A 12007-nucleotide genomic window follows, 5' to 3' on the forward strand; every position below is an offset into this window, starting at 1 on the left:
GCGCTTTCTTCTTTGCAAGTATCTGCGCTGGGACACCTGCCCTGCTTTACAAAATTCATCCTCCGCCGTATGGCGCACCCCGATGACCCATTTCTTGGCTCTTTCCTTGAAAGGTCTCTTTGCGGGACCTGCCCAGCTTGCAAAATCTCAGTTTTCCGCGGCATGCGCTCCTCTACCTGCGATCCCATTTCTTGGCGCTTCTTCTTCTTGTAGTGCAGTCCTCCGCTGGGACCTGCCCAGCTTACAAAATCCATCCTCCGTGTGGGCGCACCCCGCATCCCATTTCTTGGCTCTTCCTGCAAGGTCCCGCTGGGACCTGCCCAGCTTGCAAAATCCGTCTTCCGCGGCGCGTTCGCCTGCAAGATCCCATTTCTTGGTGCTTCTCTTGTAAGGCATCCCGCTGGGACCTGCCCAGGCTTGTAAAATCTGGCCCTTCTGGCGCTCTTCACACACTGCATCCCATTTCTTGGCGCTTCTCTTTGCAAGGTCTCGCTGGGACCTGCCCAGCTTGCAAAATCCGTCCTCTGCGCCCCACACACTGCATCCCATTTCTTGGCGCTTCTCTTTGCAAGGTCCCGCTGCTACCTGCCCTGCTTACAAAATCCATCCTCCGTGCGGGCGCACCCCGCATCCCATTTCTTGGCGCTTCTTGCAAGGTCCCAGTGGGACCTGCCCAGCTTGCAAAATCCGTCTTCCGTGCGTGCCCGCCCCGCATCCCATTTCTTGGCGCTTCTTGTAAGAACCCGGGCTGGGACCCGCTCCAGTTTGCAAACTGGGGTCCGGCCCTCAAGCGCCTCTACACACACTGCATCCCATTTCTGGCGCTTGTAGGTCTCGCTGGGACCTGCCCAGCTTGCAAAATCCGTCCTCTGCGCCCCACACACTGCATCCCATTTCTTGGCGCTTCTCTTTGCAAGGTCCCGCTGGGACCTGCCCAGCTTGCAAAATCCGTCCTCTGCGCCCCACACACTGCATCCCATTTCTTGGTGCTTCTCTTTGCAAGGTCCCGCTGGGACCTGCCCAGCTTACAAAATCCATCCTCCGTGCGGGCGCACCCCGCATCCCATTTCTTGGCTCTTCCTGCAAGGTCCCAGTGGGACCTGCCCAGCTTGCAAAATCCGTCTTCCGTGCGTGCCCGCCCCGCATCCCATTTCTTGGCGCTTCTCTTTGCAAGGTCCCGCTGGGACCTGCCCAGTTTGCAAAATCCGTCCTCTGCGCCCCACACACTGCATCCCATTTCTTGGTGCTTCTCTTTGCAAGGTCCCCGGGCTGACTCCGCTCCAGTTTGCAAAATCCGCCCTCTGGCGCATGACACTGCGATTCATTTCTGAACCTTACGGGACCTGCCCAGCTTGCAAAATCCATCCTCCTCGCAGCGCGGGCTTAATTCTCAGCCTCCCATTTCTTTTTGCTCTCTTGCAAGCGTCCCAGTGGACCTGCCTCCAGCTTGCAAAATCTGGCCTTCGCTCTCATGCTAGTTCACTTCCGCGATCCCATTTCTTACGCTTTCTTTTCAGGTCCCGGCTCGGGACCTGCTCCAGGCTTGGTAAAACTGGGCCTTCTGCCTCCCCACACACTGCATCCCATTTCTTGGTGTTTCTTTTGCAAGGTCCTCACTTTGGGACCTTGTGTCCAGCTTGCAAAATCTGGCCCCTTCGGCGCTTCCCACACACTGCATCGCGATTCTTGGCGCTTTCTTTCTTCTTATGCTTTGCAAGGTCCCGCCTTTGGGACCTGCCCAGTTTGCAACCATCCGCCCCCCTGCCCTTCCACACACTGCATCCCATTTCTTGGCGCTTCTTCTTGTGCAAGGTCCCTGCTTGGGACTCCTGCCCAGTTTGCAAAACTGGGCCCTTCATGCTCCCACACACTGTATCCCATTTCTGGTGCGCTTTCTTTGTAAGTGTCCCGCTGGGACCTGCCTGCCCAGCTTGCAAAATCTGGCCCCCCGCTTGCGCCTGCCACACACACTGCATCCCATTTCTGTTGGTGCTTTTCTTTTTGCAAGGTCCCCGCTTTGGACCTGCCTCCAGTCTTGCAACCGCCCCTCATGCTCCCCACACACTGCATCCCATTTCTGGTGCTTTCTTTCTTGTAAGGTCTTCCTGGGACCTGCCCAGTTTGCAAAATCCGTCCTCTGCGCCCCACACACTGCATCCCATTTCTTGGTGCTTCTCTTTGCAAGGTCCCGCTGGGACCTGCCCAGTTTGCAAAATCCGTCCTCTGCGCCCCACACACTGCATCCCATTTCTTGGTGCTTCTCTTTGCAAGGTCCCGCTGGGACCAGCCCAGCTTGCAAAATCCATCCTCCGTGCGGGCGCACCCCGCATCCCATTTCTTGGCTCTTCTTTCAAGGTCCCAGTGGGACCTGCCCAGCTTGCAAAATCCGTCCTCTGCGCCCCACACACTGCATCCCATTTCTTGGCGCTTCTCTTTGCAAGGTCCCGCTGGGACCTGCCCAGTTTGCAAAATCCGTCCTCTGCGCCCCACACACTGCATCCCATTTCTTGGCGCTTCTCTTTGCAAGGTCCCGCTGGGACCTGCCCAGCTTACAAAATCCATCCTCCGTGTGGGCGCACCCCGCATCGCATTTCTTGGCGCTTCTCTTTGCAAGGTCTCGCTGGGACCTGCCCAGCTTGCAAAATCGCTCTCTCCTGCGGCGCGTCTACCAGAGATCCTGCATTTCTTGGCGCTTCTCTTTGCAAGGTCCCGCTGGGACCTGCCCAGTTTGCAAAATCCGTCCTCTGCGCCCCACACACTGCATCCCATTTCTTGGCTCTTCCTGCAAGGTCCCGCTGGGACCTGCCCTAGCTTTGTAACCAGGTTTCATGCCTCCCCACACACCGTATCGCATTTGGCGCTTTCTTGTCCCGCTGGGACCTGCCTCCAGTTTAAAACTGCCCTCTCATGCTCTTTACACATCAGAACATCATCCCATTTCTTTGGTGCTTCTTTTGTAGCAAGGGTCCCTGGGCTTGGGACCTGCCCAGCTTGCAAACCACCCCTTCTGCTCTACACACACTGCGTCCCATGTCTTGGTGCTTCTTTGTCCCAATCCGCTTTGGGATCTGCCCAGTTTGGTAAAATCCACCCCTTCTGCCCCACACACACTTTTGCATCCCATTTCTTGGTGCCTTTCTTTCTTGTGCCAAGGTCCCGGCTGGGACTCTGCTCCAGTTTGCAAAATCCACCCTTCATGTTTCCACTTAACACACTGCATCCCATTTCTTGGTGCTTTCTCAGGTTGTTCCGGCTGGGACCTGGGCTCAGCTTGCAAACTTTCGTCCCTCTGGCGCCTCCCCACACACTGCATCCCATTTCTTGGTGCTTCTCTTTGCAAGGTCCCGCTGGGACCTGCCCAGTTTGCAAAATCCGTCCTCTGCGCCCCACACACTGCATCCCATTTCTTGGTGCTTCTCTTTGCAAGGTCCCGCTGGGGCCTGCAACTAGGATTGAAGCTGCCTCTCTGAAGGGGGGGGCAGGCAGGAAAGAGGGGATAGCTTCTCACCTTCCCTGAGGGTGGCTTCACTTCAGCACCATCCCTCTCAAAGTCCTGTTTTGCTAGGCGGAGATGCTAAGCAGAGGAGGATCCAGGCGGCCTTCGTTTGTTTCTGTGCGCGAGTGGAAGTGTCGATCTGCTGAGCGGGGGGCGGAGCGGGGGATGGGGGGAAGAGTCTGAGAGAGGCGTCTGCCCTAACTTCTGACAGGACCCAAGGGATGCTCCTGGGACAGAGGAGGGGCGTTGCTCGACCACGAGGCGCAGCCACGCCCCTCCTGTTTCTCGGAAGTGTGGGCGGCATTTTTGCACCCCCCACGTGACTTCCACGGGTGACGCCCGGGCATTTTTGCACCCCCCCACGTGACTTCCACGGGTGGCGCCCGGGACATTTAGCCCCGGATGTCCTCGTGAGCGCTTCGCCTCTGATGTTAACACAAAGCAAGAACTTCTGGGCATGTTTGCTTGGTTCAGATGCTGCTTTCTCAACAATCAGATGGCTGCTAACTTCCAAGTGGGGGGTTGAGATCTTCTGAAGCTACAACTGATCTCCAGAGATTGGGAATCAGTCCTCCTGGGCAAAATGGTTACTTTGAAGGGTGGACTCTGAACACTCCTCATGCATTTCCCCCACCCTTTATATAGGGATTATGAGGAGAGGCAGCGTTTGGGACTCTTTAGTTTGGAGAGGAGACGTTTGAGGGGGGTTATGATTGAAATCTATAAAAGTATTCGTGGGGTAGAAAATGTTGACAGAGAAATGTTTCTCTCTTTCTCACAATACTAGAGCCAGGGAGCATAGATTGAAAATTCTGGGGGGGGGGGGAAGAATTAGGACTAATAAAAGGAAACACTTCTTCACGCAACCTGTGATTGGTGTTTGGAATATGCTGCCACAGGAGGTGGTGATGGCAGTATGGCTATTTAGTTGTAGCAGAAAACCTCCCTACATAAAGATGATATCTTGCATGAAGACTCTTAATTGTTTGTTTGTTTGTTTGTTTACTTACTGAGGCTTTATCTCATTCTTCTATCAAGGAGCTCAGTCTCCTCTCCTCCATTTTATTCTCACAATAACCCAGGTAGGTTAGGCTCAGAGAATGAGGCTGGCCCAAAGTCACTCAGCAAGCTTCAGTGGCAGAGGAGGAATTTGAACCTGGTTCTCCCAGATCCTAGACCAGTGGTGGCGAACCTATGGCACGGGTGCCAGAGGTGGCACTCAGAGCCCTCTCTGTGGGCACGCGCAGAGTCCCCCCCCCCACACATCTAGGCTGGCCTGAGCCGCTGGGCTCGATTATTATCATTAAGCCTAAAACCTAGTTTTGGGGAAGCAGTGTAGGTAACCCTGTTAAGCGCTGTTAAACCCCACTGATTTTCATACGAAGTACTAAAGCATGATCCTTTTCCTGGGAGTAAGCTCAGTTGCTGGCAATGGGGCTTGCTTCTGAGTAAACCCTCATGGGTTGTGATTCACCCATTGGAAGAGTTGCACGGTTGCTTCAAAGCAAAGCCATTCACTCCCACCAAGCTTACTCCCGAGTAACACATGCCTCGGAGCCAACCATTTTTCCTAAACTAAAACCTCAGTATTCGGGTTAAATTGCTGTGTTGGCACTTTGTGATAAATTAGTGGGTTTTGGGTTGCAATTTGGGCACTCGGTCTCGAAAAGGTTCGCCATCACTGTCCTAGACCGATGCTTAACCAGTTGCGTAGCTATCACAGAATGTATGGGGGGGTGCCATGCCCCAGGCGCACATCATTGGGTCACATGGGGCCCCCACACCCCTCCCCCTTCCCCCCTCACTCCGCCTCACGAGGTCTAACAGAAGCTGCTGCCAGGCCCGGCAAAGGCTGGTTCTGGGTACCCCTGCCTGGCCCCATCCCACCAGTCAGGCTGCTCTTTGCAGCTGCCTGAACTAAGGTAAGCGGGGGAGGGGCCTGCAGTGGGCGGGGCCCAGGGACCATTTTGTCCCGGCGCCATTCCCCCCTCCCACGCCACTGTGCTTAGCCTATAAATCATACTGACATTAACAATCAGGATTGTGCTAATTGGACGTAAAATTGCCAGCCCAGGCTTTTGAAGAGATAAAAATGGTTTGTAACAACCTGAAGGCTGTAGCAACATCTGGCAAAAATACACAACTTAAGCCTGGCTTTTACCATTTGCTGAAAATTGCGCAGGAACTAAAAATAGCAGGAAGGATAGCCAAAAAAAAAAAAAAGAGCAGGAAATATATTCAGACATATCCTCCCTGCCTGTGTCCTTGCATCCTGGTGATCAGCGGCAATCACAGCCCACTCAGATAGGAAGGTCAGCAGAAGGTGGGCAGGTTTGAAAGCTGCAGTCAGACTGGAGGTGGGGGAGAACGCCCGCTCCCCTACCCCGGTTGCAATGCGGGCGAATGCCTGACCTTCGTTCTGAGGCTGCGATTCTAAGAATACTTTCTTGGGAGTAAGCCCTCCTGAATAAAATAGATCTTACTTCTTAAGTATGCCTGTTTAGGGTTGTTCCATGAATTGAGGAATTGGGTGTGACTAAGTCTGCCCACTGTCTGGAGAAAAAAATGACCCTTTGCTTTAACAGAGGCTTAATGGTATGCTGTTTACCAGTAATGTTATTTTTCTCCATGCTACCAAGAGTTTCACCTGCCCATTTCCATACATTAAGCCTCTATTAAAAGGGGATTTTTTTTTTGCCGCCAGAGCAGTTGGCAACTGACCCAATCCATTAATGGCAAGGCACACTGGATGTTTTCTGAAGTTAAAACCCAGATGTAATTTCCCCAGAACCGTGTGTGTGTGTGTGTGTGTGTGTGTGTGTGTGTGTGTGTGTGTGTGTGTGTGTGTGTGTGTATTACAAGCAACCCAAGTGGCCTTGGACCAGCATACCTATGGGACCGTCTCTCCCTATGTCGCCCTTCTAGGCCCCTCCGCTCCTCGGAGGTGGACCTCCTGGTGATCGCTGGCCCCAAAGTGATCCGGCTGGCCTCTACAAGGGCCAATTAATAATAATAATAATAATAATAATAATAATAATAATAATAATAATAATAATAATAATAATAATAATAATAATAAAACGCAGAATTTTTTCCTGGTTCTACAGTCAGGATTAAATATTTGCCACTGGGGCTTGGTCCTAAAATCTGTTCTCAGTAATTTGAGCTAGGTAAAACAATAATGAAGAAAATGACTCTGAGCATGTGTAGAATGCCTTTCCCTTTCTCACTCTAAGGCTTAAAGCAACCATTGTGGGGGGGGGGAGCATTTCCAATTGAGGGTATGGCTTAAGTGGATAGATTTAAACCTCCATTCCCAATCCTGCTCCAGATCACTCCCCCCCCACTTCTCTTTGTGTTTCATCTGAGGAACAGAACCCCCACCTCTAACAAGCAACAAGAACATACAAGCAAGGATGTCCTCTTTGCATCTGTGCCACTGAGTGCAACACCCCCTCCCAAACAGCATTAAATGGGAAGGGAATCAGTAAAAAACACCCCTTTCTGTTAGTACAAATTTACTGTGGAATCCAAGCCAATAGATGCTGACTTTATTAGCTGAACTTGGGCCCACCCATCCATTGCAGCAGTTGACTGGCTGACTACAGCTAATAGATCAGGGGTAGGGAACCTGCGGCTCGAGAGCCGCATGCGGCTCTTCTGCCCTTGCACTGCGGCTCCACGAGCCGAGCCGCCGGCCCCATCCTTGTCCACCCTGCAGGCAGCAGGCAGGCGCACCAACTGCCCACAGCTGGCTGGGCTGCGCCATGGGCTTCCCCTCTTGCCCACCTCGTTTGAGCGGGGGGGGGGGTGTTTTCCTGGTGGCCGGTGAGGCCGAGCCGCCAGCTTCATCCTTCTTGCCCGCCTGCAGTGCAGCAGGTGGGTGGCGCATCCACTGGTAGCTGTGCCAGCCAATCGGCTGGGCTGCATCGCTGAGCTTCCCCTTCTTGCCCTCGCTTCACGCTTGAGTGGGGCGGGTGCTTTCCCGGCGGCTGGCGAGGCTGAGCTGCTGGCCCCATCCTTGCCAGCCCTGCAGGCAGCAGGGCGGACGCATCCATGCGCTTCTCAGAATGAGTGGAGTAAAAGGTGAAAAACCCCAATATATACAGTGTTATCTTTATTTTAAATGTCAAAAATTATTTGCGGCTCCAAGTGTTTCTTTTCCCGTGGAAAACGGGGCCAAATGGCTCTTTGAGTGTTAAAGGTTCCCTACCCCTGTAATAGATGATCTCTGTATTTTTCTCGGTTAGATTTGAATTTTACATCATTCGATTTTACATTGCATTTCCTCCAGTTTGCATCTCCTTGACGCTACTGTTTATTTTATTTTTCATACTTCCTCCATAAAAGGCACGGCTAGCGTGCATCTACTGCCCTATATCTGAATAAGTCACCTGTAATCCACCCAAGCTTATGCTGGAATTTACAAGAGAAGAGTAATTTTAAAGGTGCCATTAGACTCGTATTTATTTTTGCTGCCGCACATGAACACAACTTCTCTCTGGCTCCCTCCACACATGTAGAATAATGCACTTTCAATCCACTTTCAGTGCACTTTGCAGCTGGATTTTACTGTGCAGAAAAGCAAAATCCACTTTCAAGCAATTGTGAAAGTGGATTGAAAGTGCATTATTTTGCACACCAAGTTTTGCACACCAAGTGCATTATTTTCCACACCAAGTTTTTTTCTGTTTTGTCCCACTAGAGGGAGCACTGCTGTAAGCAACTATGAACTAAGGCTAAGCATATTCATGTCTTGTCAGTTTGACTACAGAGGAAGAGAGAGCAAAGTCAGCCCTTTTGATTGTGTCAGCCATTAATTATCTAACTCAGGGGTGTCAAACTCGTGGCCCTCCAGATGTTCGTGAACTACAATTCCCATCAGTCCCTCCCAACATGAGCATTGGCTATACTGGCAAGGGCTGATGGGAATTGTAGTTCATGAACATCTGGAGGGCCATGAGTTTGACACCTGTGATCTAACTCAATAGTGCTTCTGTGGTAGGGATGCCAGCCTGGGGATTACACAGAATTACAGTTCATCTCCAGATCTCAGAGGCCGTTTTTCTCTCAAGACGTGTTCTTCAGGCGCTCTCACGCCGCAAGAATTCCTGCCGGGTAGGGCGGAGGCAGTGTCAAGCGACGCAAGCGCAATGCGGGTGGTTCTTCAGGTGGCTCCTCGCGATGGAGTCAGCTTTCTGCTCTTCTCTTCACTGTCTTGCTGTCAGGCCAGGCCTGCTGGCCTCTGAAGCTCCTCGCTTTCACGCTGCCTCGCCTCCTCAGGGACCTCCAGGGGTCGGAGGACTGTGGGAGGGAGGGGCTTCGGAGGCCAGCAGGCCGCACGACGGGGACAAGGTGAGTGGGAAAGGGAAGGAACAGCTGTCGCATTCCCCGCAGTGCTTGTTTGCACCGCGCCGCTGGAAGACGCTGTTCCCTCAAAACAACCTCCTGGTTAAAGGGTTAGCTTTAGGGCGGCCTGACGCCGCTCTGAGTGGGAGGGGAAGGGCAGCCAGGTCGCAGCTTGCTGCATTTCAGCAGCGCCAGCCTGGGTGAAACGTGCGCCTGGGGGCAGTGTTTTTACAGCCCCCAGGCCGCCGTTTTTGGCCCATGCGGAAACGGCCAGAGATACATTTCCCTGCAGAAAATAGGCTTTGTACCCAACGGAGGTCCATCCCTGTCTTCCCTGAGTGCCACCTCCAAACGTCCTGGAGTTTCCTAACCTGGATCTGGAACCCCTACCTCCCATTTCGCCCACCAGTGGCCAGAGGGGACTTGGCAACCCTACTCTGTGGTCAAACAGAATAGTAGTTGTTTAGTCTCAAAGCTCAGAGGACTTTATTTTGAAGTCAGGCATTGGTGAGTGGGGTTGATAGCTTGTAATGTTGCAGCTAAGATCAAAATGTTTGTAATGTTGCATTTAAGAACAGAAGGATCCACTGCAACAACAACACAAGTGCTTTTGATTCTGATTTTCAGCTCTTTGGAGGACTCTTTCATGGACAACCTGTCTGCTCAGGGCACATCTGGTAAGTTCTTTTTGTTGCTTTAATTGTCTGATGTGTTGATCTTTGGAAAATGGGATTAAGGTGATCTTGGACACGCCACAGTTCTGATGAGATGTATCAGTTGCCTGTGTTCCCCAAGCATCTGAAGGACAAATTGGTGATCTGTGGAAGCCACCATGGATTTATGTTGAATGCGAGGCCAACTTTCTTTCTTTGATCAAGTAATAAGCTTACTGGATCGTGGGAACCCCATCAACATAGTTTACCTGAATTTCACTGAAGCTCCTGACAGGATTCTCCATGGATTTCCCATGTTCAATTCTGCAATCAGCTGCTTAGGAAGGTGGTGAGCTCCCCCTTACAGGCAGTCTTCAAGTAACATCTGGACAAACACTTGTCAGGGATGCTCTATTAAGCAAGGGGTGGACTAGATGGTCTGTTTGACCCCTTACAACTCTATGCTTTTATGGAATTCCCAAGCAGAGGTTGGCTACCCTAATTCTCCATGCACTGTGGTCTCAATTTGAATGAGCCTACTGTGATGAAGTTACTCCATTACAGTATCAGGAAAAGTCACACTAGCCTGACAAGGGCTTTGATCTCTGGATGGAGAACCAAAAGGCTGTGGAAATTACCCAAAAGAAAGCCAGTAACCAAGCCACTGTGTGTCAAAGGCTAGATTACCTCATGGCTGGAAACGAAGTTTTCCTGGGAACCAAGAAAGTTGGGATTCTGATCCAGGCTGAGCTAGAGGGAGCATCTCCAAGCTCAGGGGGCTGAGACAAGCCTGCAGGAACCATGCTATTTAGCTGAGAAGTATCTGTGTTAGAACGTTGTGTTGTTTTCTGTTTTCTTTTCAATAAAATCATTGAGAACTCAGCTGGTTTCAGAGTATCTGGAGAAAAGAACCCAGGATTCATAGAACAGGCATGGCTCTCCCAGGCCTGGTTCTGTCACACCCACCATGCCTGTTATTTTGACCATGGCTTTAGGGGTGCCAACTCTAGGTTGAGAAACTCCTGGAGAGCTGGGGGTAGAGCCTGTTATGCCATAGTCCACCATCCAAAACAGTAGTTTTCTGCGGGGGACATAATCTTTGTCATTGGAGATCTCCTGGACGTTGGCAGCCCTAGATCAGACTGAAAAGCTGACGGAAGCTGCTAGTTTTGCTCCAGTGATCAGCTCTTGTTCTTATTGTCTTGGGAGCTGCCTTTGCCCGCCTTCCTCTTCCATTCACCTTTAAGCCTTTGTTAGGTCCCTTTTCAGAATGTTTGAATGTATCCCTTTTACAGCACTGGGGTGACTCTGGATGATTCCCTTGCAGGACCTGGCAGTAACAGAACCAGCTCTGAAGATGATCTAACTCTGGGGGCAGAAGGTACGAGGAATAGCATTTTTGGGTCCACAGATAAAGCATAATGAAGGCCTGAAAATTACTTTAAGCAGGTTGTAAATGACAAGAGTGTTGGTCTTAGAAGCTCAGCTGCCAATCACACTGCTTATTACCTTCAGCTAAAGTAAAGATGTTCATATCCAAGCTGGGATGTCAAAGTGGGGGATTGCTTGGTCTTCATACCAGGTTGGACCCATTCCAAGGGGCTTGTGACAAGAATGCTTAGTAGAGGACTGCAGGGATGAACATTGGCTTCAGATGGATCTGGAGTTCCTCTTGCTCACAAGAATGTTTCTCCCCTTCCTTCCAGCCGCACTGCTACAGGACAAAGACATAGCTGAGTCCAGGTGAGTAACAGGAGTCAAAAAAATTCAGCTTTGCTCTCAAATTCAGCAATATTTCACAATTGATATCTGAAAGGTGTACTTTTTGAATTTGATTCAGGTAACTAGATTTTGAATAATGTCTTTTGGGGAAAAAAGGGGTACTCATCTTGCAGTTCCTTCCTTCCTTCCTTCCTTCCTTCCTTCCTTCCTTCCTTCCTTCCTTCCTTCCTTCCTTCCTTCCTTCCTTCCTTCCTTCCTTCCTTCCTTCCTTCCTTCCTTCCTTCCTTCCTTCCTTCCTTCCTTCCTTCCTTCCTTCCTTCCTTCCTTCCTTCCTTCCTTCCTTCCTTCCTTCCTTCGCAAAATACTGTTGCATAAAGAAAACTTTATTGTATCCACATACGCAAGGATTCCAAGTGGTCTCGGGGTGCATTTGTACTTATGTGCAGTTGCTTTTTATTTAACTCTAATACTAACCTAACCCTAGTCCTATTTCAAACCCTAACCCTAATCCAAAATTTAACCCTAACCCTAATGCTAACACAAACCCTGACCCTAACGTAACCCTAACTGTAAGTCCAATGAAAATGTAACATCAAACCTATCCTAGCCCTAACACGAACCCTTACCATTGTTGACATTCTTTGTTTTAAACTGGACACATGGCTGGAATCACCAGGCAATCCATGTGGTGAGTTACAGAGGAAAAGGATGTCAGTGACATATCAGTGCCACTTCTGCTTGGAACCCGAAAGTAATATCACTTACAATCTAGGATTTCATCCAATTT

General features: G+C 50.8%; 1 protein-coding gene across 1 annotated transcript in view; it reads left to right on the plus strand.

The window, feature by feature from the left end:
• The window catches only part of LOC125428014 (protein TESPA1-like), a 28908-nt gene extending 17663 nt beyond the window's left edge, over positions 1–11245 (plus strand). Inside the window, exons 5-7 of the mRNA XM_048487589.1 lie at positions 9473–9522; positions 10826–10879; positions 11205–11245. Coding sequence (XP_048343546.1) covers positions 9473–9522; positions 10826–10879; positions 11205–11245 — 145 coding nt within the window. The remainder of the gene's footprint in view (positions 1–9472; positions 9523–10825; positions 10880–11204) is intronic.
• Positions 11246–12007: the final 762 nt, after the last annotated feature.

This window comes from Sphaerodactylus townsendi, linkage group LG03, assembly GCF_021028975.2.
Source record: "Sphaerodactylus townsendi isolate TG3544 linkage group LG03, MPM_Stown_v2.3, whole genome shotgun sequence".
Taxonomy (NCBI): Eukaryota; Metazoa; Chordata; class Lepidosauria; order Squamata; family Sphaerodactylidae; genus Sphaerodactylus; species Sphaerodactylus townsendi.